Source organism: Cynocephalus volans, chromosome 13, assembly GCF_027409185.1.
Source record: "Cynocephalus volans isolate mCynVol1 chromosome 13, mCynVol1.pri, whole genome shotgun sequence".
Lineage (NCBI taxonomy): Eukaryota > Metazoa > Chordata > Mammalia > Dermoptera > Cynocephalidae > Cynocephalus > Cynocephalus volans.
The window spans coordinates 45,031,676-45,059,570 of NC_084472.1; the positions used below are offsets into that span (position 1 = coordinate 45,031,676).

At 46.7% G+C, this 27,895-nt stretch overlaps 1 protein-coding gene across 1 annotated transcript; it reads left to right on the forward strand.

The window, feature by feature from the left end:
* Positions 1 to 3,472: 3,472 nt before the first annotated feature.
* LIPG (lipase G, endothelial type) lies at positions 3,473 to 27,024 on the forward strand. Its single transcript, XM_063077229.1, has 10 exons — positions 3,473 to 3,798; positions 6,900 to 7,081; positions 8,903 to 9,082; positions 10,371 to 10,482; positions 15,334 to 15,555; positions 17,432 to 17,674; positions 18,387 to 18,507; positions 19,953 to 20,171; positions 22,913 to 23,017; positions 25,112 to 27,024. Exons 1-10 carry the CDS (start codon positions 3,702 to 3,704, stop codon positions 25,131 to 25,133), a joined length of 1,503 nt encoding a protein of 500 aa, XP_062933299.1. The 5' UTR covers positions 3,473 to 3,701; the 3' UTR covers positions 25,134 to 27,024.
* The last annotated feature ends 871 nt before the right edge of the window (positions 27,025 to 27,895 follow it).

A 27,895-nucleotide genomic window follows, 5' to 3' on the forward strand; every position in this document is an offset into this window, starting at 1 on the left:
TGTGTGACCTTGAGCAAATCAGTTAGTTTTAGTTTTAACACTCTAGATCTACATTGTCCAATACGTGGCCACTAGCTACATGTGGCTACTGAGCACTTGAAATGTGCCTAGTCCAAACTGACATGTGCTGTAAGTGTGAAATACACTTTGGATATAGTGAGTTAAATAAAATATATTACTAAAATTAATTTCATGTGTTTCTTTTTACCTTTATAATGTGGGTACCAGAAAATGTAAGATTACATGTGTAGTGCTAGGATTGAATCGTGTTCTCCCAAAATTCATATGTATGTTAAAGTCCTAACCCCCACTGTGATGGTATTTGGAGATGGGGACTTTGAGAGATCATTAGGTCACGATGAGGTCATGAGGGTGGGTCACGATGGGATTAGTGTCTTTATTAGAAGAGACACCAGAGCTTATTTTCTCTCCTTGCCATGTGAGGACACAGTGAGACCCCGTTTAGAAGCCAGGAAGAGGGTCCTCACCAGAACCTGATTATGCCGATACCCTGATCTTGGACTTTCAGCTTCCATAATTGTGAGGAAATAAATTTCTGTTGGGTAAGCCACCCAGTCTATGGTATTTTGTTATGGCAGCCTGAGTTGACTGAAACTTGTGGCTATTGAAATTGCCCTGGTCTAGATATCTGGGAACTCCTACATACCAGCCTCTTGGCACTTTTAATTTTTACATTGTCTGTGAAGGCAGGGCTGACCTCCAGAACATTCCTTGGAGTGCTCAGCCCAGTGTTTTTTCCCTAGTAGCCGCTCAATAAGCATCTGGCGACTAAGTCGTTTTCTTAGTTTTAGGCAATACAGACAGTGTCTGGATAATATATACAAAAGAGGAACTCATTGAGAGGATGTTGGGAATCAAAATCTCTGCAAGGCAGAAGAATCAGACTTGGAGGATACACTCAGGCAGACAGCAATGCCCCAAATCTCACTGCAGACTCGTCCGGTGGAGACTCCACTGCTGCCACAGAGAACCAGAGCTGGCTGCCCATTGGCAGAGTGGAGTGGGTATGTGCTTGTAGCCTCAGCAGCTTCCAGTTCAGAGTTTGTTTGATAAAGTTTAAATTGGGAACTCTGGCTGCAAGGGAGGCTGGGAAGGCAAGTGTTTGCTTTTCAGTTTCTGTAGAGAAAAGTGGGCTCTTATCATAAGAGGAGGATTCATTCCCCTACGGTAGGAAGGGTCTTTAGATGTTGAGCTGCCAAAAAAGAATAACCAGAGTCGTTTACCAGGGTAGCTGGAGACTTTGAAACTTTGACTGCAACACAAGTTTCCACTGAGACACCTCAGCTGGGAATTTCTCCACACAGGAGGCTCCTCAGGGCTTCTCCGGTTCTTCTGGGAAGTATGAAGCATAGCAGTTGATGTCATATATTGTAATGGTATGATTATAATTTCATTATGTCCTTTGAAAGTTCTCATATGATATTTTAATATGGAGACACAGGAGGGCACTCTAACCAACCAGCAATAAAACTTAAATGGTTTCATAACCCTGGCAATTTAAAAATTGCTGTTGATTTTGTGGAACCTGTTTTTTTTTTTCCAGGCAGGAAAACCAACCATCTCCCCTAGGAAATCTCAGCCATGACAAATGTCCCCAAGACACACCCTCCACATTGTCCAGTTAATGTTCTAGGGACCATGGTTGTGGCAACTCAGAACAGGAAGGGGATTTTTGATGACAGGTTACCCCCTGCCTCAGCCACGAAGGAGACGGAGACAAGGTTGTGGAGGGCTCACATTTAGAGGTCAGTTGGCCAAATCAAACCTAGAGCACAGGAGGAAGACCTGTTGTCGTCAAACGTGCAGCCTTTCCCCATGACTCAGTTTTCCCACATGTAAAATGGAGATAACACCCGACCTGTGTCTGCATAGTTCGTCAATGGAAAGGGAGAGCGGGAGGGGGATGGGAGCAACGTATCTGGGGACGACATTTACCATCCCATACAGAGCGCTGAGTTTTATATGCAGAAAATAAAGCTGGCCGGCCTCTTGTTAATGAATGAGAGCATACGGGAGGGACAACGCGTGCTCCGCTGGCAGCTGGAGTGACAAAAGGAAAGAGGGTGGGCAAGAACAGGACCTCTTCGCTCCGGACCGGTTTCCCCACACATGTCCCTCAGGCTGCAGCCCCGACACTGGGGAGCAAGGGGCGCAGGGCCGGGCGGGGCGCGTCCTCCTCAGGCAGGGGTGGGACTGGCTCCTGGCGGCGTCGGGGTTACTGGCGGTCAAGGGTGCCGCCTTGCAGAGCCAGCCCTCCCCGGCCGGCCGAGACGAGGCTGGCCCGCAGGGTGCAGCCCTGCCGCCGCGCGTCCCACCTCTCCCGCCCGCCCAGTGTCCCCACCGGCTGCAGAGGCGCAGCCGCCCCGCCGGTGTCCTGGACTCGGTCCCCGCTTCCCCGCGCCAGTCGCGGACGCTGGGCCAAGGCCTCCAGCTCTCTGCGCTCTCCGCCCCGGGACCCGGATCAATAAAGGGAAGGAGAGGAGGGAGAAAATGATGGAGAAAAGTGGAAGAAGGTGCTTAATTCCCCTCGCCAGGTAGTTACGGCGCGTCGGCCGCCCCCCCCCCCCCCAGCTCGGCTCCCTTCTCCCTTTGGGGAAGGTCGCCTTGTGTCCTGCAGTCCACCCTCATGGCAGGAGAGCGCCTACCAGGTGCCCGGCGCCGCACTACGCGCTCTAGCACTTGAACTCTTAATTTCCCCCAACGTCCTTGAGCGGCGGGAATGGTTCATCGCCCGCGTATTGCGGGGCAGGGAACGGCCTTGGAGACGGGGAGTGGCTCGCTCGGAGTTTTGCAGCTAGTGGCGGAACCAGGACTCGGAGCAGTCCTGGGCGACCCCGAGGCGCCGGCGACAACCCACAGCCCCTAGGCTCTGCCGCGTTCTTGTCCAGTCACGCTGCCTGCACCTGTCGTGGCCCTCGCTGGGCGTGAGGGGAGGGAGAAGAGAGGGATCAAGGGGATTTTCCGACTGCAGGTGGCTCTCTCCTATCGGAACTCTCGCCCGGGTCGCGGAGAGACCATTCCCGGCTCAGAGGTAGCTTTGCGCCTTGGAGAGGGTGACCTCCCTTCTCCAGGGGTCGCGTCCCTAGAGGGTGCAGGGTTTCAGAAAAATGCCCGCTGGGGGCGGCAGGGGCCAGCGGAGGATCTGGGGGTCCAGGAGAGGCACTAGGAGGAAGCGGGGCGGCTGGAGTCGCGGCCGCCGGCGGAGCGGGCTCGGGACGAAGCGAGGCTGCGCGAGCGAGAGTCCACGCGGTGGGTGTGCGGCGCTTTCATTCAAACTTTGGGGAGTCTTGGTTCGGGCGTCAGCGAAGGTGTGACCAATCAGAGTGCAGATACGGGAATAAATTATGCAAATCACCATCTGGCGATGGGTCAGATGACTCCGATACTTTAAAAAAGTACTTCGCTGGGAGCTCGCGGTGTGACAGCGGCCCTTGCTTCCCCGCAGATCTGGTTCTGTTGCAAGCCCCTCACACTGTCCCCTCCCGCCGCCCCGGGCTCAGGGCAGTCAAGTTTTCATTCTCCACCTTCTGCTCCTGCAGCTGCCCAGCTCACCCCCCCTCGGGTTGAGAGAAGACTGCCCACTTCTGGTGTTACCGGCTCGGATTGCTGGAAACACCCATAGGTGTTTCTTTTCCTTTTTAAAAATTCCTGTTTCAGGGGAGGGGGTGTGGCGGGCAAGGATGAGAAAGTCCTTTCCTCTGCTCTGTTTCTGGAGCATCTATTGTTGCTTTGCTGCGGGAAGCCCCTCAGCCCTTGATTCCGAGGGACGGCTGGAAGGTAATGTGCATTTATTTTTGTTACCCCCTCTCCCCGCTTCTCTTCTGTGCTGGGCCACCTCTCTCTTGCAGACCCTTCTTCAGTCCCTCCTTGTTCTTAGGAAATCCTCCTGGCTTTCCCACTGTGCTGTCCATTTTCTCCTCATCAGCCTTGGGGTCCACTTGTTCCTCTGTGCTTCTGATGAGGACATCCCCTTGCAAGGCATCCACAAGGTAACAGGCTGCCGGGGTGTGCTGGCTGGTACTCTCTCTCTCTTGTCCCCCCGCCCTTCCATTATATGGTCCCTTAATCGGTGCTTTCCAGCAAGCCCAATGGCCTGCCAGCAGCTCTTAAATCTTGTCTTCATCTTTGAACATGAAGGTTTGAGAGGCAGGAGGCAGGAAGGTTGTTAGAAAGAGCTCTGTCTTTGGGCTCCCCTCCTTTTAATGATGTAGGTGTTCTGAAAATTAAGGTGGCAGAGTAGCTGGCTCTGGTTTGGTTAGTGCTTGCAGGGAGCATCTGATGGGTCACTGTGCTGAGAAGCTGCTGGGCTCGCTCCTTCAGCTTGCCTGTCTCTTCCTCCCCAACACTTTCCTCCCTCCACTCTTCCCCTTCCCACTCCTCCTACTTTTAGGCTTTTCTTCCTCTTGGGTTCTGTATGGCCCTCTCTTCCACTGGAGGCAGCCTGCCCTGGTGGAGTGAGGGTAGGGCCACCCAGAGCGAGTTAAACTGGTTAAACAGCGGAGGGCTGGGGAGCCCCTAAACCAAGCTCCGTCATTTCGTCTACTAGTCCGCTGAGGTTAGGCCAAGTGATGTTGGTCCATGTCAACTAATGTACATGTGGGAGTGTTAATTTGAATGAATGAAAAGGCTTGTTTACTTAACATGTTTCCAACTCTAGTGCTAACTGGAAGGGTGACCTGGGGTAGGGTGCATCTCTAGTTCCTCTACTATAAAATGCTAACGTTCCTTCCAACTGTGTGTTCTTTGCCTCTGAGTATTTGTGGGCCATTTCATTCATTGTAAAAGTATCTATCACATGGCTACCTAGTGCCAGGCACTCTTCTAGGAGCAGGGGAGACAGCTGTGAACAAAACAGATGAGAATCCTTGCCCTTGTGAAGCTTACATTTCAGTGGTAGGAAGACAGACAGTAAACTAGTTAAAATATATAAATAGTACTCAGTTTTATGGAGGAACATGAAGGAGAGGAAGGAGGTATGGAGTGCTGGTGGGGGAAGTTGGTGCAATTTTAATATGTGACCAGGGAAGGCCTCGCTGAGAAGCTGACCATTGAACAAGGAGATGAAGGACATGAGAAAATGAGCCACAAGGACATCTGGGTGAAGGACAACCATCAAGTCCCAGAGGTGAAGTGACTAGGCCAGAGTAGTAGGGATGAAGCTAGAGAACTGTGGGGTCAGAGCAAGCCAGGTGCCAAAGTGAAACTTCTTTGTTGATCTGTGAGTTTGTCCACAGATCAGTTTCAGGAAGCCAGCAGACTCCTTTTCACCTAGACTTCCCCATCAGGTCTCCAAGTAAGTGGCTATCTAGGTGGAATTTGGGAGCTGTCAGACTTGTTATGTCCATCGTTCAAATTTATGCTGGTTGGGTCTTCTGTTCATTTCTTCCATGACAGTTGACCTGCTCATGTGATTTAGTTGCATGTTAAGAAACTTATCCCTCTTACATTTGGTGCATTCTCCTCACCGTGCTCTTCCCCTTCGCCACCACCCTCTCCATCCCTACGGTTTCTCTTTCCATGATTCCTTTTGCTTCTCAACTCTGGGATAAATTAAGCCCCTGAGATAGTCATTTGGTATCTCCCCTCAAGACTGCTGGGAGAAAGGAGTTTGGTGCTCTAACTTCCTAGCCCATTATCATGTGATGCTTACCAGGATGGCTAAAAGAGTGCTGAGTGGGGTCCATTTATGACCATCTGAAATAGTGTGATGACAGTGCCTACCTAGTGTTCAAAGGCCATAGGGACCATCAGTGACGTGGGCTGCACTTTGGGAGCAGGGCCGTCTCCTTGGCGGCACTGTGAATGAACAGTGGAGCTGGAAATGGGTGGTTTTGCTGACCTTAGTAATTTCTCCCTGGCTTTAGTCATTCATTTAACAAACTGGATGAATGCCTGGCACATGTCCATCACAACAAGGGAAACTGAGGATGCATGAGGTCTTTGGAGCAAAATGCTGAAATTGAGATGGGAAGGCTGGGGGAAGCCCATTATATGACAGGTCAAAATCCATTTCCAAAATCCAAAATCTCTAAAAACTGGAAAATTTGGTAATTTGTTTGGCAGCAAGACCTGGCCTTACCTGATCTGAACTCATTTGGCAGCAAAACCTGACCTGCATTGACAGAAGGCTATTTGTAATCTCTATTTTTGCCCTCTAGTGTGAGTAACCATAGATTTCTCTGCAGAAATATTAGTGTGTTTGATTCACGGGGAGATATCCCAGACCCCACTGGGAAAGTATAATATATGGTGTGTGTTCCCTAATGCCTTTCTAAAATCTAAAAATTACTGAATTCTGAAACTTAACTGGTCCCAAGCATTTCAGAAAATGAATTGAGGACCCATACTCTAGAAGTAGGAACTTGGGGGAAGGAAGGGAATCTTGTTTTGATAGGGAAGAAGAGAGAAAAGCAAGAGAGAGACCCATTTATTGCAGAGGCATAGTAATTAATACGTGTGACTATAATCATTAAGTATAGATGAGTATAATGCCTCTCATATAATATCCCTTCTATAATATCTTTGCAATTCTGCTGGGAGGTGAAGAGGGAACATTCAGCAGGTATAAAAACTGAAACCCAGATGGCTTAAGTATTGAACAAAAAAGGGCTTTAACGCTCAGCTTCAGAAGCTCTTGATCAGCAAGGGATTTATTTGTTCATATAACGACAATCTATAGTGCCAATGAGCAGGCTTCTGCCTGGGCTAACTGGGAGGGGACATTCCTCCTCTTAAGGATGAGAAATTCATATCTGTTACATGCTTTCTGGGTCTTTAGGTCTATCACCAATTTGCTCAAGATTACACTAGAACTAGACCCCAGATCTCTTACTTCCCAAGGCCACTAGAAGTACCCGCACTTTGTTCTTTCTCCCCAGAAGAGCTCCACAAATCCAGGGATGTGCAGACTGAGGCCAAACCCTCTGTGAACTTTAACCTCCGCACTTCTAAGGACCCAGAGCATGAAGGATGCTACCTCTCCCTGGGCCACAGCCAGCCCTTAGAAGACTGTGGTTTCAACATGACAGCCAAAACCTTTTTCATCATTCATGGATGGACGGTGAGCCTGGGGAGGGAGCTCTGCAGTTTAACACAAGATTTGGTTCCCTTTGTTTTGGTCAATTAAAAAGAACACTGGTGCTTCCAGATTCCAAACTCTCTCCCTGCTTTCCTTGTGGGCTGCTTGTGTTTCAGACAGCTGTGAAGAATGTAATGGGCACTTCGCAGAGGGGGCAATCTGGACTCCAGCAGGGTGATATTTAATTCTGGCACACAACGGGCTTTCAGAAAGTGGCTCTCCTGAGGACAGCAGCTCAGCTCCACTGGCTCTTAAGGACCCCTCTAATTACACTTAATTACATTGGCCAACCACTGCCTCGAGGGGGCCATCCCACCGTAAGAGCTGAGCTCCACTGAAACAACTTGACTGGCTCAGAGACTCTGAGGTGCCAGCTGGCCTGGAGTGCCAGGCACTGTTGGCATGCTGCCCTCCTGTTTGCATAGAGATGGTCCCATTCAAGGCATTGGGGCTGTTTATGTGCCCTAGCTGTGCAATTCACATTGAAAGGCCCATGACAAACTTCAACAAAAAAGAGCTTTAATACTCAGCTTCAGAAGCTTTTGACCAGCTAGGGATTTATTCATTCATATAATGACAATCTGTACGAAAATGGCACTATTAAGAGACCAGGCTTCTGCCTGGGCTAATTGGGAGGGGACATTCCTCTCTTAATGATGAGAAATTCATATCTGTTACATGCTTTCTGAGTCTTTAGGTCTATCACCAATGGTTATGTTTGGGGGTGGGGGGAGCGTAGGTGCCTACATACCGAATGTGAACGAAGAGATGATTAAGGCCTGTCCATCCATCCTTATCCCACAGCCTACAATTGGAATCATGCATTTGAACCTTTTTAAGGCCCCCTGTCAAAATGCAAATACAAACTGCCTGTGACGTACAAATGGGTTGCATTCCAGAAAGTTCTTCCGTAATCTGTGTAGAACTTGGAACAGCAGTTTCCCATACAAGCAAGATTGTAAATGGTGTCTGGATTTTCAGGCTAGGCACAGAAAATCTATTTATCTGATAATTTACTTGTGGATAGGTTTACAACTGGACCTGGCCACCATTTATAACTTTGTTCCTGTGGTAAAATGTGTTCTGATTTCTAATTTGGGATTCCAGGGACAGATTTTTCCCTACTCTGGGGTCAAAAGGGATGGCAGAGATGGGTTATATGAAGGGGTCATTTGTTAACTCTGTGTTTGCCTAGGAGACAGCATCTCCCTGCATGTCTAAGAAAGATGCTAATCCTCCAGGGCAACTCTCCCCAGCTGCCTTTGAAGGATGGGCCAGGTCACTTGTCTGACTGTGACTCAGATTATCCTCATGCCAAGATCACCACCAATGCATATCTCAAGTGGCCCTGTCAGACAGTGGGGCAACAGCAGAGGACATCAGAAGGTTTTGATGGGAGGGCCGGCCCGTGGCTCACTCGGGAGAGTGCGGTGCTGATAACACCAAGGCCCCGGGTTCGGATCCCATATACGGATGGCTGGTTCGCTCACTGGGTGAGCGTGGTGCTGACCACACCAAGTCAAGGGTTAAGATCCCCTTACCGGTCTTTTAAAAAAAAAAAAAAAAAAAAAAGAAGGTTTTGATGGGAAAACTGGGGATGTAGAGAGCAATGGAAGACAGACACCCACGTAGCGATTCTGCCCATGGCTGGCCCTCCTCACGTGCAAATGCTTGGTCCTTAGGCAGCCAATGTGAACACTCTAAAATTGGCTGGGAAGAGGGTCATGGAATGGAACACCATATTCATTAGGATTTCTGAGGCCCAGAAAAAGAATTTTAAAAAGTTTCCTGTTTTCTTGGCAGATGAGCGGCATGCTTGAAAATTGGCTGCACAAGCTCGTGTCAGCCCTGCAGACAAGAGAGAAGGATGCCAACGTAGTGGTGGTCGACTGGCTCCCCTTAGCTCACCAGCTTTACACAGATGCTGTCAATAACACCAGGGTGGTGGGACGTAGCATCGCAAAAATGCTCGACTGGCTGCAGGTAACTGGGGATGAAAGGGAGTCATCTCCTCTCCCAAGCAAGATCTCAGACCTGAACCTTCGTTAGAAATACAGGTCACACTGGTGTTACTGTCAACTTCTGGAGTTTGATCAAAATCTTTGAGATTAAAATTTTTACTGAATTAAGTTGCTCAAAATACTTGAAAGCTGGGACTTGAAAAGAGAGACTTTTCACTACTGATAGGTCTCTGGATTTTTCCGGTTGCTTTATTTGCTGTGAGAAAATTCCCTTTATGGGTTGTTACTTGCTGATCTTAGAAACTGATGTCCTTTGGTTGGTTGGGAATGGCCAGGAGCCAGGACAGGCTTGTAATCTTAGACACCTACTGGAGCCTGCTCTTGTTTCTAAAGCATGGCTGTGCTACGGGTGGGGAGGGGATTGTTTCAAACACATGCAGCCTAATGCATTGTCTAGAATATTGTGTGAAAAACAGATCTCGAGGTCTTACATTTACTTTTTATAGGTTAATGATTTGCCTGAGATCAACGGATTTAACTGGGGCAGGAGGGGCAGGAATGCACTGTCAAAGTGACCCAATTGTCTGGGCAGTTCCAATCTGACCTTCCTTTTTTAATTTTATAAAAGATTTTGGTGGCTGGCCAGTATGGAGACCTGAACACTTGACCTTTGTGTTATAACACTACACTTTAACCAATTGAGATAACTGGCCAGCCTCAGCCTGACCTTCTTTTTACCCATGGAATCTGATGAATTCTGGCAGAATTCTGGTCAGGATTCTGCAGCAGTTGCACTGTCCTCTGCCTATGTTGTTTTATAGAGTTTGGTTCCTGAGCTGTGTGGTCAAAGCCCCACCCTCTGACCCCCCACCTGCTGAGGGCTGCTCTGTCAGCGGATGATGCTTCAACTCTGGGGTCCCTTGTGGGTTTGTGGGCAGGAGATTGGTAGCTCCCAGGGCCGGGATGGAGGTCAGGGCCCAAGAGGGTGGTCAGGGAGTGCACCGCTGCAGCCTGTGGCTGGAGCTTCAGTCTCCAATGAGTACGGAGGCTTTAATCTCCAGACTGCTGCTTCCCCTGCTCTTAGATGCTGCCAGAGAGAATATGGGGGAAAGGGTCAGGTATGCAGCCTCTGGTCACACCCTCCACCCCGCCCCAGCACTTGGCACGTGAAGTGCCACTGAGTCCTTTGACCTTTGCTTACCTGGCCCCTGTGTCTCCTCCTCCATCCCAACTGAGTTGTTGAGTTGTTGGTGACCCTGGGGACTCAGGACCACACTCTTCAGCTCACACGCTTTGGTGGCTTCCTGCAGGGGAAGGATGATTTTTCTCTTAGGAATGTTCACTTGATCGGCTATAGCCTGGGAGCGCACGTGGCTGGGTATGCTGGCAACTTCGTGAAAGGAACAGTGGGCAGAATCACAGGTAAGCTCCGCTTCTGCCAGCCATAGCCATGGAGCTGAGTGCTCAGAGTGTTCCAGAACTAGAGTGCTCCCAAATGAGGCAGCTTGACTGAGTCATAGACGGTTGGAAGATACCTGGAGAACATCTGAGCCAGAGCTTTTTAGACGTTCTTTTTAGTCACAGAAAACTTTTTTCCCAAATGGAACTTGTGTGGGGTCCCAATCTACGAGGCAGACAGGCAGGAATATTCTGGGTAAAGCTGGGAGGGTATATGATGTGTAGTGTTAGACCTGCTATTTGGGCCTTCCCCTTCCCTGGAGGAATTTCAGGGTCTCAGAGCACCGGGTAACACAGTTTGAAAACCACTGGTGTAGTCCAACAGGTGAGGAAACAGACACAGAGAGGTGAGGCAGCTTGCTGGGAGCAAACAGGTAATAACTAAAGAGCAGAAGCTGGACTGGAGCCCTGGCCTCCAAGCTTCCGGGTGTTCACTTCTGATTGCTGCCCGTAGTACTCCAGGGAATGAAGGGAAAAGAATGAATGGTAGATGCTAGCCGGAATTCCACCTCTGATTTCTATTTCATCCAATAGGCTCTTTCTGATGCTGAGTTGGCATATTATTCATGATAGTTACCTGTTTAGAATGGATGGTTAAACTTTGTAATTAATGAGACCTTTCTGATATCGGTACCCAGGTGATTAATAGATAATTAAGTTTCCATCTTGAAAACTGCACCTTAGTGAGTATCTACTGTGAGAGTTTGGATCAAATCATTTAATGATTGTACAAAGTGTGAAAGATTTTCTTTCCCATTTTGGGGCCCCTTCAAATACTTGTACGTGCACAGAGCTTCCTCTATGCTAAAATTAATGGTAATTTGTTGCCCTGAACTTTCTCCCTCCTTCCAGCATTCTTTTATTTGTATTCACTCCCAGTCCCTCTCACCCCCAGGATACTAAGGGTGGTCACCTAGAAGGAAAGATTTGATAAATTTCTTTCCCTGTAGTGTTTTCATTTTAAAACAGATCTCAGGTAGCAGGAAGTCCTTAGCTAAAGAATGATGTGGTAAAGGTAGAATGTCAGGTGTTGGTGACAAGCTGGTAGGGTAGGTTTTTAAAAAAATATTTGTTGAGTTTTTATTGGTCCTCCTGAATTGTTGTCCCTGGGCTTACATCTAATACACATTCACACACACAAATACACACATTTCTTTAGATCCAATGATTTTATTCACCATCACTTGAGAGCTTTAATTTTGATTTCCAAGACTGTGGGGCTCGAGCTGTCCAAAGCGGGCCATGATTATGTGGCCCCCATTGGCTGCTCATTAACCTGTCGTTGGAGCAAAGCAGTCGTACGGGAAGCCACTCTGGGTTCTGTTGTCTGAGTGCCTCTTCCCAGCCCCTGAATGAGAGGTAAGATATTTGAGAGCCAGGCCAGCTGTGTTCAAATTGCAGCACATACACGGCCCCCGTCAGAGGCGGGGCCCAGAGTGTTGTTGACAACAAGGACAAACTACAGATCTGCATTTCCCCAATTCAAAATCTGAATGAGATGGGGCTAGCGAGGGAACTTTTCACTTCTTTCCCCTGCCTGTTTGAGTGGCAGCTACTGAGGTGAGGGCTCTCTTCCGTGGCCGGCAGAGGAGCTGGGCAGAATGCTAATCAGCGTTCTGTGATGTCCGCATGGAGCACGTCCCGAGCGCAGCCCCTTCCCTCCAGCCTTCCTCTGTGGAGCAGGGCCCTCGCCTCTGTCCAGTTGCCAAGCAGCACTTCAGAGGGTATGTGTTTAAATGGTATAGCTGGAGCAGGACCTGCTTCTGTGCATGTCTGGTAGCGGGGGCTGTGTCCTCTCCTGTCCCTAAAGTTGGTAGACTTCTCAGGGGCCTGTGGACCAGATGATCTCGATTGGTAAAAGGACAGACACTGAAGCTTGTGTAGGGTCCCGAGGCCAGCAATACCTCACTGTGCAGTCACTGGGGAGTCCTTAGTCTGGGGCCTGCAAGGGGATACCTGAACCCCAATCTTGCTTTGGCCAGAGGGCTAGGGTTTTACCCTCTTAGGCTTCCCCCTTAGGGAAGGGGTCATATATGTCTAGTTAAAACACTATCTAGTTAGTTATAAACAAGTAAGCAAGCAAATTAATTCATTCAAGAAATGTGAATGAACTGTCCTCTATATACATGTTAGATGCTACCTAATGTTAAATATCTTGCATGTGACTGGTACTTATGCTATCCTGAAACTACATAGCAACCCCACACATTTTACAAATGGGGAAACTGGGTGTAGTGATTAAGTAATGGGCCCAATATATTTTGTACCCTGTAAGTAGCAGAGCTGGGATTCAAACCCAGGCTGTCAGATTCCAGAGACTGCACCTAACCTCTGTGCCACGCGGCCTCTCTTCTATAGGTATAGATAAGTTAGCTGTTGAAGTACAGCAGGCTCTGCCCTACTGGGCCAGAGTACGTAGCCCCAGAGGTTTCCTGCATATATGTGTGTGTGTGTGCGTGTGCGTGTGTGTGTGTGTGTTGCATTTGCCGGACAGAGCGCCCTTTGGAGGAGTCTATGACAGCATGGAAGAAGGGTGGGGTGTTCTCCATCTTCCCTTTCTTTGGTGGGGTAAGTTCTCCTTCTCATTTCTAGTTAAAAACGTAAATTGTGCCCCTTTCCCCCTGAGTCTGTGGGTCACAGATATGTGTCAGAGACAGCCAGAGCAGGGCAGGCAGCTCCGTCAGGCTGGTGCAGACCCAGCCTGCCCGCCAGCCGGCCTGTGAAGCCCCATCAGCGCCACATTCCTCCAGCACAGCTTGGTTTCCATGGCACTGACTGTCTGGTGGGGACCTTTGTTCACACTGAGCAAAGAGCCCCTCTCTTGTGCTGGTTGCAAAACAGAATGTTCCTCTATTTTTTTTTTTTTTTCTTTAGGGGACATGGCGAGAGGCAGGGAGAGGTTACTTATGTCAGTACGTGGTCCTTGCAGCCTCTAAAATGGGTCATCCTGGGCTGCTCTGGGAGGACACTGCTTTTGTGCCATCTTTCTTTTGGGTCCTGGGCTAGGGATACACCCCCAAGCAACAGCCTGGCCTCCCTTTCTGCCTCGGTTGTACATAAATTTATCTAAGCTTCTTCTGGAAACAGAGTTTCAGCCTCTCCCAGTTTTTATGAGTAATGTGTTCTGCAAATTGGCCCACTGCTTTAGATAGTACCTCTACCTTTCACTTATGCTAAAACGACCATCTCAAGCCTCCCCATGTGCTCCCTGGTTCTGTTGTGCTGGGATCTGGTGAATGTAATTCTGGTACTCATCTCCTCCTTTCAGGACTCTGTTCTAGGTCACATTTTCACCTGGCCTTGGTGCTTGTAGAGCAGGGTTTCTCAGCCTAGGCACTATTGACATTTGGGGTCAGGTAACGCTTTGTTGTGTGTGGAGATGTCTTGTACATTGTAGGATGTTTAGCTGTATCCCTGGCCTGTCACCACTAGATGCTAGTAGGTCTCCCCCCTCACCATTGTAACAAAAAAATGTCTCCAGACATTGCCAAAAGTGCTTTTGGGTAGCAAAATCACTCCTGGTGGTGAACAGAGCCCTTCCTTGGCTACACATCTGTTTCTTAACTTTCTCCAGGTCCTCTCTGTGTGTCTATAGGGCATAGAGCCTTCCTGCTTGGGATGAATCTTGCTCCCATAATCACTTGGGCTTGGTAATAGTAGCTAATATTGATAAGCACTCACATGAATGGTATGAATTAAGGTGTTCAGGTTCCATTTTATAGATGATACTGTAGCACAGGGAAGAGTTTCAATATTTGGTCCACAGACCACCTACTTTTAGGATCATCTGGGAATCAATATATATTTCTGGGCTCCATGCCAGATCTACTAATCAGAATCTCTAGGAAGTCAGGGACTTGGGAATCTGCATTTTATGCTTTACAAGTTCTTTCTTTCTTTTTTTTTTTTAATGATTTCGCATTCACATAGTTCCAAAATTAAAAGATGGTGAAAAGTCTTACTTACTGTTGTGGCTACGTGCTCAATTCCCTTCCCCAATTTCCCCACTTCTCCCCACCCCCCATACACATACACACAGGTAACTAGTTGCTTATATGTCCTGGCAGAGTTTTTTATAGCTACATGGTGGAATCTAATTTTTTCACAAGCTCTCCAGTGCTATTTGTGCAGTTTCAAGTGTGAGAACTAGTGCTCAACACAGAACATTTGGAGGCAAAAAAGATTTTCTCATTGAGGCTGCAAAATAGAGGAATTCTGAAGCCTAGTCCATGGGTTCTCAGGGTGTTGGGTGACCGTCTTCTCTCTCCATTCCACCCCTGGGCCTGACTCAGCTAAAGAAAGGGAAGAGTAAGTCCAAATGCAAATAGCCCAGTTTGGGGGAGACAGTTCTCTTTGCAGAAGGATGTAGGCAGCTTAGTGATTCTGTAAAAACTCCGCTAAAATTAAGGATGTAGAAGGCTGTCCACGGCAGGATAAATGGGACAAATAGCTTAGTTTCAGGGAGCCTGAGTTCTTTCTAGAACTGCTCCAGTTCTAACAGTCTATGAAGTCCTTGGAGCTGTGTGGCAGTGTGACCCTGTGGCTAGTTTACTGGGTTGGCTGGGTGTCACGACACATGAAGACCTTGGAAGAAAGTAAGTTCCACAACAATAGAATTTAATCTCTGCAATGATGTCTTGGAGTCCATCGCATAAGGAAATGGGTTCCTCGTTTTCCATGCCTTCCTTGTCTTAATTCAAGGGGCCAGACTCAGGGGGCATCTTCATCCTGCACAGTCGGACTTAGCTTTAAATCAGGACGCAGTGACTTGTCACATTTGACACAGTTGGTCTTGGTCCCTTGCTTCTGCTGCAGGCTTGGATCCTGCTGGGCCCATGTTTGAAGGGGTGGACATCCACAAGAGGCTGTCCCCTGACGATGCAGACTTTGTGGATGTGCTCCACACCTACACGCGCTCCTTTGGCTTGAGCATCGGGATTCAGATGCCCATTGGCCACATCGACATCTACCCCAATGGAGGTGACTTCCAGCCAGGCTGTGGGCTCAACGATGTCCTGGGTTCAATCGCATATGGAAGTGAGTTCCTCATTTTCTGCTTCATGTTTGACTCAGTTTATCCCATGTCCTTCTAAATCAGCCAGAGCTGTGAGTGCTCCCGACACCATTCAGTTCCTTATTCCCTCCTCCCCTGCGGCAGCCCTGCAACTCTGTTTAATGTTTCTCATCATTCTGCATGCCTGTTGACAGCCACCCAGTGGTCTCTGCTCTGCTTTCTCATGCTTCAAGGTCACAGTTGTTATTGATTAATTTCTTTTTATGACAAAAGAAATATGTATGTTTGTTGAACAAAATCAAGCAATATAGAATTGCAAAAGCAAAAAGTGAAAATCCCCCCACTCCCATCCCTACTTTCACTCTTCAAATGTAGACAGCGTGAACATTTTTGAGTGTATCCTTTCCATCTTTTTTCTTTGCAAATTTATTTGTGCATGTATATGTGCTGTTATATATTTTTTTCAAAATCACATTGTTTTTCAACTTTCTTTTTTTCAGTAGTAATATGTTGTGAACGTTGTTAAACATCAGAGCAGGTAGATTTACTAAACATTCTTTTCATAGGCTATATAATATTCCAAAGCATAGATACACTATATTTTAATTTTTAGTAACATTTTAAAGAAACAAAACCAAGAGGCGTTCTCCGTTCACTTATAATTCATCTTCTGAATGCTTGAGCCTATTCTCAGCAGACTTGGGAGTGAAATAAGTTTGCTGAAACTGATGTGTAGCCCAGTGACTGGTCCCTTTCTGGGTTTCCCCTTCTCTCTCTGCTTTGGTTGCTGGCAACATTGCCTATCTTAGCCCCAGTCAGCTCTCTCTGCTCTGATGCTCTGACCTTTGGATGTCCCACTCTGTCACTCAGTCTTCCCCTCTCCCAATGTGATTAATATCCTAGGGGCTCCGTAGGGCTTGGAAGTCCATGCAAGGGGAGTTCCCCTGCCTAAGACTATGTGATGATAGCATTTCTTAAAGCTGGTGGTTCCAGTGAGGAAGGGATGGGGGCGGCTTTGCCAAATTTTTAAGGTCCCAGGAGTTCCTTAAACTATTGGCTTTAGCTTCTGATTACTAAGAAACAATGATGTACAATTGGTCAGAAAATCCAAAGTGTACTCCTAACTTTGCAGCCAACAGTCTGTATGACCCTGAGCAAATCACCTCCCCTCTAAGGGCCTTGGGTCATAATCTGTAATTGAAAGGATTGGACTGGAATGGGACTGGCAAACATTTTCTTAAAGGGTCAGCTAGTAAATATTTTAGGCTTTGCAGGCCATGTAGTCTCTGTTTCAATGACTCCACTCTGCTGTTGTAGCATGAAAGCAGACATAGACAACACATAAGCAAATGAGTGTGGCTGTGTTCCAATACAACTTTATGAAAACAGGTAGCCAACCTGCAAGCCATGTTTTGCTGAGCCCTGGATTAGATGATATTTAGCATTTGATCCCTTTTTAGCATTTCATGACTATACAACTCTGTTAGGACTTAGTGACTCCTACTGCACAACTGTATGCATCCTATTTAGCACTTATTTATGCATGCTCTTGCTCTTTATTGCTCTGCATGAGTAGTACTAACTAACCCACACCAAGAGATTGAACTCTAAGGCGGCAGGAATGGCCTTAAATTCTTACACATACTAACAGGAGCCTAGCACATCACTGGTCATGTATGTGGGTACTTCAAAAAGTTCACAGAAAGATTTGTATCATCTTTCAATTCTATTTTTCCATGAAGTTTTTGAAGTACCCCCATATTAAGAATTACACCAACAAAAATACTAACAGCCACCATGCACACAGTTATCACGGATGAGGTGTCAGTTCTTATTGACTGAGGGGTCTAGCTGGGGAGAAGGGCTCATCCTGCATGTCCTCTGTCTCTGGTGCCCCAGCAATCACAGAGGTGGTGAAATGTGAACATGAGCGGGCTGTGCACCTCTTTGTTGACTCCCTGGTGAATCAGGACAAGCCGAGCTTCGCCTTCCAATGCACCGATTCCAACCGCTTCAAAAAGGGGATCTGTCTCAGCTGCCGGAAGAACCGTTGTAACAGCATTGGCTACAATGCCAAGAAAATGAGGAACAAGAGGAACAGCAAAATGTATCTAAAAACCCGGGCAGGCATGCCTTTCAGAGGTAACCTTCAGTTCCCAAAGGGCCCCTGAGGAAGGCACTTTTTCCTCCTTAATACCTTGCTGCAGCACAGGGCACATGCCAGTCCATGAGATGAGGCCAGCACAATTAATTCAAATCATTGCAAATCCGATTACATTGTGCAGGCTCTAGGAAATTAATCTTTAAAAAAATAAATGGTGGGGGCTCCTTTTGTGACGTGAATATCACTTCATAATCACCATATCAATATCTTAAATTTCTATCTTGCATTTAACTTTGCAAAGCTGTTTCACATTTGTTTTCTTATTTAATCAGCATAACAAATCTGAGGTAGGACAAACAGAGGATGAAAATGATGTTTTACATTTTTATAACATGTTATAAAGACCATCTCATTTTGTGGTATTGTGGGTATTATTTTACATATGAGGAAGTGGAGGCTCAGAGAGGTTAATTCCTTGGTCCTTAATCCAGGGTCACACAGCTAGAAATTAGCCAGGCCAAAATCCCCCAAAGGTCTCCTTCCCCCCAAGTTCAGGGCTCCTTCTTCTATACTGCAGTGACCTCTTATACTATTGGACAGAACAAGATCAGAGGGAGGCTAGAGACTGATCTGGACCAAAAGGATGTCTACCCCTGAAAACTTAGTGTGTTGGGTGACTCAGTAGGGGTCAGGGAAGCCTTGAGATGACAAGCACAGCTCCCAAATGTCTTTGTTCTGCTGTCTCTGCAGTTTACCATTATCAGATGAAAATCCACGTCTTCAGTTACAAGAATGTGGGAAATATCGAGCCAGCCTTTCATGTCACCCTTTATGGCACTAATGCAGATTCTCAGACTCTGCCTTTGGAAATGTAAGTTGTGAGTTTTTTTTTCTGGGTTCAGGACAGAGAACAGGTTGGTCTGAGAATGAATGAGGGAGTGTGAGGAAGCACTTGAGCATGTGCAGGAGAGTGTAGTCTGATTGCCTCGAAGAGGAGCCAGATGCTTCTAGCTGGCCTCTGCAGTCCTCTTTCCTCTGCAGTCCTCTTTCCTCTGCACACTGTCCCTCAACCCTTGACTCAGACATTTCTGGGAGGGAAGCTCCCAGGATGAATCAGACGCGTGAGAAGCTGCTGGATCAGCTGGGCAGAAACTGCTGTTTCATTTCAGGCAACGCCTGGCACCTGAGGCTTTAGGAAATCTGGAACTTCATAAATGTCATCCCTGGACCTTTTCCAATGATTTGGCTGTGGGAGGGGCACATAGCAATCTGTATATATTTGTTCAGTTCCCACCAGGGACAAAGCGCCATGCCAAGTAATGTTGGGGTTGTGAAGAAACACCACCAGAGTAACTCACCTCTCAGGGCTCAGGGTCTAGTGGGGAGACCAGCTTTATACACACACAATCACACTCACACATGATGGGGCGAGTGAATTGGTCAGTCTTCTGTGTCTTGTAACTGAACACCTGAATTTGTGTAATTTATAAAGAAAACAATTTATTTCTCGCAGTTTTGGAGGCTGGGAAGTCCAAGGTTAAGGGGCACATCTGGTGAGGGCCTTCTTTTGGCTGAGGACTCTCAGCAGAGTCCTGCGGCGGTGCAGGGTATCCCATGGTAAGGGCTGAGCGGGAGTGCTTTCCTAACGCGCTCACTTGCTCAGCCTATAAAGCCACCAGTCCACACACATGATAACCCATTAATCTGCTGACCCATTAATCTATGAATTGATTAATCCATTCATGAGGACAGAGTCCTCACGATCCAAACACCACCCAAAGTCCCCTCCTTTCACTACAATAGTCTGATTTCCCATCCTCTGAACACTGTTACAATAGGAATCAAGCTTCCACATGAGCTTTGGAGGGGACAGATACTCAGACCATACCAGCAAGGCAGCCCATCCCCAGTGCCAAATGAGAGGGACCGGCAGGAAGAGGCTAGGATTTCAGAGCCTGTAGGCTGGAGACAAACTGCACACTGCTGAGTGGGGATGCAACTTCTTTGTGTTTTCCTATTTCTGCCTTTCTTAGTACTGTCTCCCCAGGAAGTAGCATAGCTAGAGACATGCTTGAAAATGGTTTTAATAAGAAACCCGGGGACTGTGGGCAAAGATATCTCTCTGTCAATGTGGAACACAACTGAGTTTCCACCTTGGTCCTGCTGGTGGGATGTGGAGGGCAAGAGGTGGGGGAGGGCCCTCACACCTGTTTCTCTCCAGTCAGTGTGGGTAGGGGCTGCCACTGGGGCAACCCTCAAGTGCGGCAGTTCTCCAGGTGGCAGGGGAGTGAGAGCAGCTTCTTTTTCACCATGTAGAGTGGAGCAGATTGGGCTGAATGCCACCAACACCTTCCTGGTCTACACCGAGGAAGACTTGGGAGACCTCCTAAAGATCAAACTCACGTGGGAGGCGACATCTCAGTCTTGGTACAACCTGTGGAAAGAGCTTCGCAGCTACTTGTCTCAACCCCACAGCCCTGAGCGGGAACTGAATATCAGGCGCATCCGGGTCAAGTCTGGGGAAACCCAGCAGAAGTAAGTGCCTCCTGGCCCTTCTCCTGCCCCGTGTAAATGATTGGCAGAAGGCTGTGCCTCTGCTGCATCCTTTCCTTTGCTGAGCATGCAGCCTCCATTCTTCTGTTGCCAGAGCATGCAGGCGAAACCTCAAACACCTTTGCAAGGAAAAGTGACTACCAGATCACGGCTTCTGTCAGCTGTTGTGCATCTCATGCTGTGATCGCAGGCACTTGGCTGAGAGGGTGGGCAAGTAGAGGCTGGAATTTGGCCCTTGTTCTGTTTGCCAAGCTCTGTGTCGGCTCAGAGAAAGGGGTGGCCTCTCCTAGACAGGACTTTTTAGGAGTGCTGCCTTGTTGATCTGTTTTCTATGGGGTCCATGCATCAAAAGGCTTTGCTTCTGCCCAGAGCAAACCAGAGCGTCATGTTCAGGGAGCCCCCACAGATGAGGGCTGTGGGAGGACTTGGTCTTCCCCAACATCTTATTTTGATTGTTACTCTTTCTCTACGTCAGGGGCTCTGAGTCAAGGCTGGGGTCCTGACTTTGACTAACAGAGAATCCTCTGTGCCGTGCCATATGGTAGCGTCACCATTTTTTTTTTAACCCCAAGCCTAGCATGAAAGATCCAGACTTTTATATATCAGCTCCTGATACCCTGCCTTGACTCTCTGAGCAGGCATCTTTCTAAACAGTAGCCAGAGATGGCTCAAAGCCAGGGAACCCTGAGAGACTTTGTTAAGAGAGGAGAGTTTCCTTAACCAAGGCCTTCAGCCGACTTCTGGAGAGGTCACTGCCAGCCTTGGGACGAGACAAAGCAGCTTTCGCCTCTTTGTCCCTCTTGTGGCCTTTTCTTCATTGCAATTCTTCACATGTCTTGTTTACACCCCTCATCTATGGCCCAGCTTGGCAGCAGAAGGAAGTGCCTCAGAAGCTTGGGTCCCTCTAGAAACTGTGAACTGGAGGTACCAGCCTGTAATTTAGGTAATTGTGTATCTTTTTATTTCTCTGGGCTCTTGTAAGTACAACCTATGCCTATGGGTGTGATAGCAGAAAGAGGATCATTTTTATAAAATATTTCAGTTTTCTTTTTTGTGGCTGGCTGGTATGGGGATCTGAACCTGTGACCTTGGTGTTATAAGGCTGCTCTCTAACCAACTGAGCTAACCAGACAACCTGTACAATATTTCAGATAAAATAAATACCTATTAAATCACCACTAAGACTTAAGAAATTGAAACAGTTTTCCATACTGGCTCCAGACATAAGATTTTTAAAAAGTAAAACATTACAGATATTAGCTGAAGCCCCTTCATACCCTTCCCCTGACCAGTGGCAGTGTGTTTACTTGCTTCATGCTTTTACACCTTTAGTACTTCTGTTTGTATCCATAAACAATGTATAGCATTGTCTTGGATGCTTCTGAATGTTACGTGAGTGGGTATATTATTTTACAAGTTCCTTTTCATTCAAACATTGTTTGTGAAATTTATCCAATACTTGCAGATCTAGTCTATTCATGTTTAATTCTGTATGTGAAGCATCATAGTACAAACAGTAGTTTTACCACTATTCCGCTGACTATCTAAGTTGTTGTGACCTTTTTTGTAGTTACAAATAGTGCTGAGATGAACATCCTTATACATTTTCCTTGCACATGTGTTCGATGGCCTCTTTGTGGCATGTGTACTAAAAAAGTGGAGTTGCTGGATTACAGTATATGCATTCTGCAACCTAACCAGATATTATTAAATCCCTCTCCAAAGTGGTTGGACTAATTTCCACTCTTAGCCTATAGAGAAAGAGCTCCTCTTTCTCTTCCTCCTCACCGTGGGCATTCTTGCCCGTTCTGTTGGGTGTAAATGGGTCCCTTCCTGTTGTGATTTGCATTTCCTGATCGTGAGTGAGATAGGTCATCTTTTTATATGTTTATAAACATATAGGTCCTAAGGTCCTTAGGTCTTCCTGGGAAAGGTTCTTACACTGTTGTGAATGTGACTTTTGTCCTGCCTCTGCATCAGGGTCAGTTGCCCACACATTTATTGATCATGTGGTCATGCCAATCACACACCGCGAGGCTGAATGGGCAGCCACAAGTTATAGTGAAATGGTTAGCAGACCCGATTCTTGTGATCTGGGCTGTCCATTTGCTGAATCTTTGATTTCGACTTGTAGCTGAGCTCCAGCTGCTCTTGTCAATGGGTATTCATAGAACATTGCTCTAGAAGTACCTTAAATTCCTCCATTGAAGGAGTTTACGGTCTAGTGGAGAAGTCTACCATAAATAGAAGTTAAGCCTCAAGCAATTCCAGGTAGTGTATAATGTTTTAAAATAACACAAAACATGTATTATTAACTTCATGCTACAAGAAGTAATGACAGTAACAAAAGCAACATTTATATGAGGATATACTAGTTTACTAAGTTGAGAGGTCAAGGGAGGGTTAGATTAACAGGGCTCACACTGTCAGAGAGGCTTCCCAGATGGCTGTGGCCTTGAAAGGCAGGTGACCTTTTGGATAGTCAGGGGGAAGGAGGTGAGAGAGGTGTGGTTAAGGCTGCCTGAAGCTGAATCCTTGTAGTACAAGATCTTGTAGTACAAGAGTCCTTGTAACAGTGATGGGGAGTCCAGAAGGCTCTTGAGTCAGGATGTGGCATGATGGAAACTTCTCTGTTCCATGCTCTACCCACCTCAAATCCAGAAAGCCCAGTCTAGATTTCCCCAAGAGTTTTAGTGACATCAGTGGTTTCTTTTTCCTCTTAGATTGACATTTTGTGCAGAAGACCCTGAGAAAACTAGCATATCCCCCGGCCAAGAGCTCTGGTTTCACAAGTGTCGGGATGGCTGGAGAATGAAAAACGAAACCAGGTAACCAGGACTTTCTCATGTGTTCACTGAGCACATGCTGGCTGATCACCTCGCATGTGCTGGGCGTGGGTCTGTGTGCTTGGCACGTAGCATGAACCAAACAGATAGGAATCCCTTCCTTTGTGAAGCTGACCTTCTGCTGGGAGTAGAGAGACAGATAAATAAATATGCAGAGGATGTTAGTGTCCCTTGTCCCTTGGGCTGCCTCACCCTGTTCACAGCACATGGCCCTACTGGAGTGAGGTCCTTTCAGTAGCTACACCCCCGGGCTGGTGCCCATGCCCTCCCACCTTCGATTGATATCTTTTTTCTAGTGAGCAGTGCAGTGGGAATGTTCCAGGGTTCCTAGCTTCCTTCTGGGCACAGAGAGGGGTCAGAAGGGAAGAGTGGGATTGGGAGGTAAGGGAGAAGCACAGAGTATATTACCCCTTTTTAGGTTTTCTGGAACCCAGGTTGGCATGAGTGGATATTAGGGGGCCTAATGCCCCCCTTTTTGAGAAGCTGTAGTGGTCATGTACAGGGAGCTGAGTCTGACAAAGGCATCGTCAAGCTTCAGTGTCCCATTGCCCCGTGCGGGAACCCCATTGTTTCAGAATCAAGGAAGGCCCTTGTCGTTGTGTGAAGCAGTGGGCTTATTGGGGTTACCTGCCACATACCCTCTGAGCCTAAATACCTGCTGAGGAGGAGGGAGACCATCTCCCCACAGATTTTTGCCCCCATCCTTGCCCAACCAGGGTACTAGATAGTAATATTTTGCCATGCACCAAGTGCTAAGCCTGTGCCCACCCTGCATCCACGGACTTACATAATCATCTAGTTTCATCACCAACCCTCTGAGGCAGGTGCTGCTATCTCTGAGTACAGATGAAGAAACTGAGACTCAGGAAAATTAAGTCACTCTCCCAAGGCCCCCCAGCTAGTGATGGCAGAGTGGGGATTTGAAGCAGACTGGTCTACTCTAAAGCCTGTGTTCTCGAGGTTCCTTCTTGCTCAGACGAATCACCTCACCTCGGTCTGGGTATCAATTATCAAGCAGCTGTGCCCATGCTCTGGGGGCCTCTGTGATTAACTGTCTGCCAACCTGGAGGGCTGGGCTGTGTCCCCAGCTGCTCTGGCTCCTGTTTAGGAGCACATCAACGCGACCAATGCACAGTGATCACAGGACTTGTGGGGTCTGAAAACTGCCCTTCTAATTAAGGGAGTCAGTCTAGTGTAGACTCATATCATTTTCTGCTGTCATAATAATTTAAATTCTTTCTGTTTGTATTCAAATTTATACCTTTCAAAGTGTTTTCATATATATTAACTTCGGTGGTCTTTAGAACAGCCATGTCAATTGGGCACACCCAGGAAGGATCACTATTCTTATGATAAGGGATGAGATATTTCATTCTTTTCTGCTCCAGAACTTCACAGCAGTTGAGAACTACATGACTACCTGCCTCACACTACTTCTTTTAGAAAGCACGCCATTCCTTCCCTTTCCCTCAAAGGAACAGAAAACAGTAGGAGCCCGAGTAATAAACTAATGTTAGGAGGTTGTAGCATCCCTAGACTCATGTGACACCTTCGGTATTCTCCCTGCTGACACGGATACTGTTCACCTGTTCACCAGTAAGGAGACTGAGGTTCAGAAAAGTTCAATGGTGAGTTTGTGTAGCTGAGATTAGAATCCAGGTCTCTGATTTCTGCCTCCTTCCTACCATACAGCAGTCTCTTGTATTTCTCAATCGAGGCAAAGAGGACACTTTGATAGTTCTCCATACACTTGTGCATGTGTGTGGGCATGTGTGTGTGTTGCAGGTACCTATTATACTAAATATGTAAATGCAAGGACCATGAAGTATGTGGCTAGGGGTCCAGACAGGGCTCCAGGGTGGTGTTTCTCAATGTGAACCTGTGCCTTGTGGAGTGAGGGGCAGAAGGAAGCACTCAGGATGGTGTCTATTTGTTCTGAAAGGAAAGCAAGTAAGAGCTTCTGGTAGGTGTGTCAGAAAGCTGCATCTTGAGGTTGGCAGAGCACAGCCCCACACAGGTCTGCACATCTGCTGGCAAGCGAGCTAACGAACGCCACTCTCACATGGTTCCTTACAGTCCAGCTGCGGAGCTCCCCTGAGGGTTCCCCAGGAAGTCTGGCCAGCAAGGACTCCCGACCCCACCATCCAAGCACATGGAGGAAAGTTACTGCTGAGGACTCACCTGAAGGAAGAACGCCTCTTGGCCTTGACCCTGGAGCACCGGGATGAACTTGCTCATTGGGCTCAGACCTTTGTCTCTCACGGCGGGCTGGGACTTCTCACAGGAGGGACAGTGCACTGCTGTAGCTCCTGTTGCTGCTCTAGGATAGCTCTAACTCCAGACCTTCATGGATGCCTCTGAGAGCACCGAGTCCAGATTTGTGTGCACACAGCTGAATGGCTTCTTAGTTGCTGCGTGAGCCTGTGCTTTGCCTGACAAGGAACGCTGGCTCTGAAGTGGCTCAGTGAAAGGCTGTCAGCTACTTAGCCTGACTTGAGCCTTAGTGAGAAGTTTTTCTGCTGGGAGCTGATTCACGTCAGGGTGGCAGTCCTGCTACTTTGTCCACCCAGAGAGGGGATGGTACACCTGGGCTGGAGCTGAGGCCCTCGCCATTGGAGTTCTGATGAGCTGCATCGATCGATACTGGTTACCCCTTAGACATTCTGTCCTGCTCCCCACCTCACTCTCTGAAACACTCATCATTGGCTTTCTTATTTTTCCATTGTTAGTGTTTTGATTGAACAAGTGTTTATTGAGCACTTAATTAATATTAATTAGTATGTGGCAGTAGATGCATTACTAACCCTCTCCATTCAGAACCTAGTGGGGTTGGGATTTCTAGAATCCCTTTCAGTTTAGATGGTCCATGAGTATACATGTGGCAAAAGGCATGAGGGGCATGGGGGAAAGACTTCAGGATGTAAGAGTCGGAGACCCTGAGGTTTTAAGTGGTTTCTACCTATTTCTTCTTAGTTAACACGTGCCATTTCCCCCAAGAGTGACATATTTCATCACTAGTAGAATAGCAAGCATAGTATTATAGGTGCTGGGGCCAGAAAATGGTGGCCAATTGCTGGATATGATTTCTTTGGAGCAAAATCTCCTCTACTTAGGGAAATAGAAGTATTACATGCACATTTTATACATATCTGTTCATATGGAAACCGGCACTTGTCAAACACAGCTGGCTCTAAGATTTACTACAATGATTTTTCCTCAAAATATCTTGCTCTAGTACCACTTTCTTATACATGATATCTGAGAAACCCTTTTATACTTTTCAAAAGATTTGCATATGCATCACCTAGTTGGAGCGAGTTGAGCAGGGCAGCTGTTATTATCCCTATTTTACAAAACTGAGGCTTAGTGAGGTTCAGCCACATGCCTAGAGTTATATACCAAGTTGATGGTAAAGCCAGGCTGAGGACCCAGTTTCTGTGGAGGCAAAGTCCATGGTATACTCATCTCTGAAACTTCAAGAAGGTATCTATAGCCATTTCCCAGCAATATGCCCCAGATGTGACAAACTAGGACTTTTTTTCAGAGCCATCCATAAAATCCTAAACCCTTTTATTAATATATAACCAGGAGAACACCTGTGCCAAGGGGTTGGGCTTTTTATGGGTGAGATTTATTTGGAAGGAAGTGTTATATCAGATGGAGGAGGAACAGTGATTTTCTTTGTACTTAGGTTTTTAAAGGATATTGGTTTATCTGTATTGCACCAAAGTTGTATCACTGTTTAACGCCAAACTTCGGAAGACATAATCAGTCATGTCTTCAAGGTATGCTCTCAGTCCAGTGGTGTGCTCCTGTTGCTTCTGTGATTGCTTTCTAGCCAGAATGAAGCTTGTGTTTTGGGCTGTGCATCCTGGATCCTTTTGACTTCTGGTTTTAGTAATGAAAGCTTTGGGAATCGAATCCTCAGTGGGTTGTGTATTTATACATTTGGCTTGAAGCCTTAATTGTATATAATGTTGCTTTTTAAAAATGCTACTTAGAACACTATTTATTTCTCAAGTGTATATAATATATAAAACAAATATATGGTTAGTTTTTACTTTAAGATTAACCAATTTCAAGATTAAAAAATTTTAATAGTAAAATAATAAAAAACTACAGAATTCTTAATGGTCTGGCAACTCAATTCTTAAAATTTGGAAGAATTATGGCTGTGCAAGCCTAGTGTTTGTCGAAACATTACTTGAATATAAGATATATTCTCTGTTTGATACTCAGTGCTGGCAGCAAGTGAACACTCCTTTCCCTAGAGAACAAGAAGAAAAATTATTTGAATTTCAACAGGAAGGACTGAAGGTGGAAATTTGGAAGAACAAGGAAAGTGGCTGGAAATTGGGGAACATTAGTGAGGATATAGGTTTGCTTGCTTGAGACCTAGATACTAGTGACTTAAACCGCGTAGAAGCTGATTTCTCTATTGCTATATGAACCAGACAAAATTAATAGACAGAGGGCAGACTGGGAGAAGACATTTGTGATGTATAAACCTGAAAGGAGATGAGTATCCAGTGCATAAAATTAACATCTATAAATCAATAAGAAATAGGATTCCAAAAGAAAAACGAGAGAAAGAAGTGAAAAAATGGCTAAGTAGTGTATGAAGAAATACTCAAACTCATAGAAGTCAAATTAATATAAATTACAACAGTGAGATACTACTTTATACCATCAGAAAGGCAAAATTTTTCAAAAGAAGGTAATATCAAGTGTTGGTAAAGAAGTCCAGTAACAGAACCCTTATGCATGGCTGGTATGTTCCAGCATTCTGGAGAATAATCTAGCTCTATTTAGTGAATTTAAATATTTATACTTTATGACCTAGCCATTTCACTCCTATAT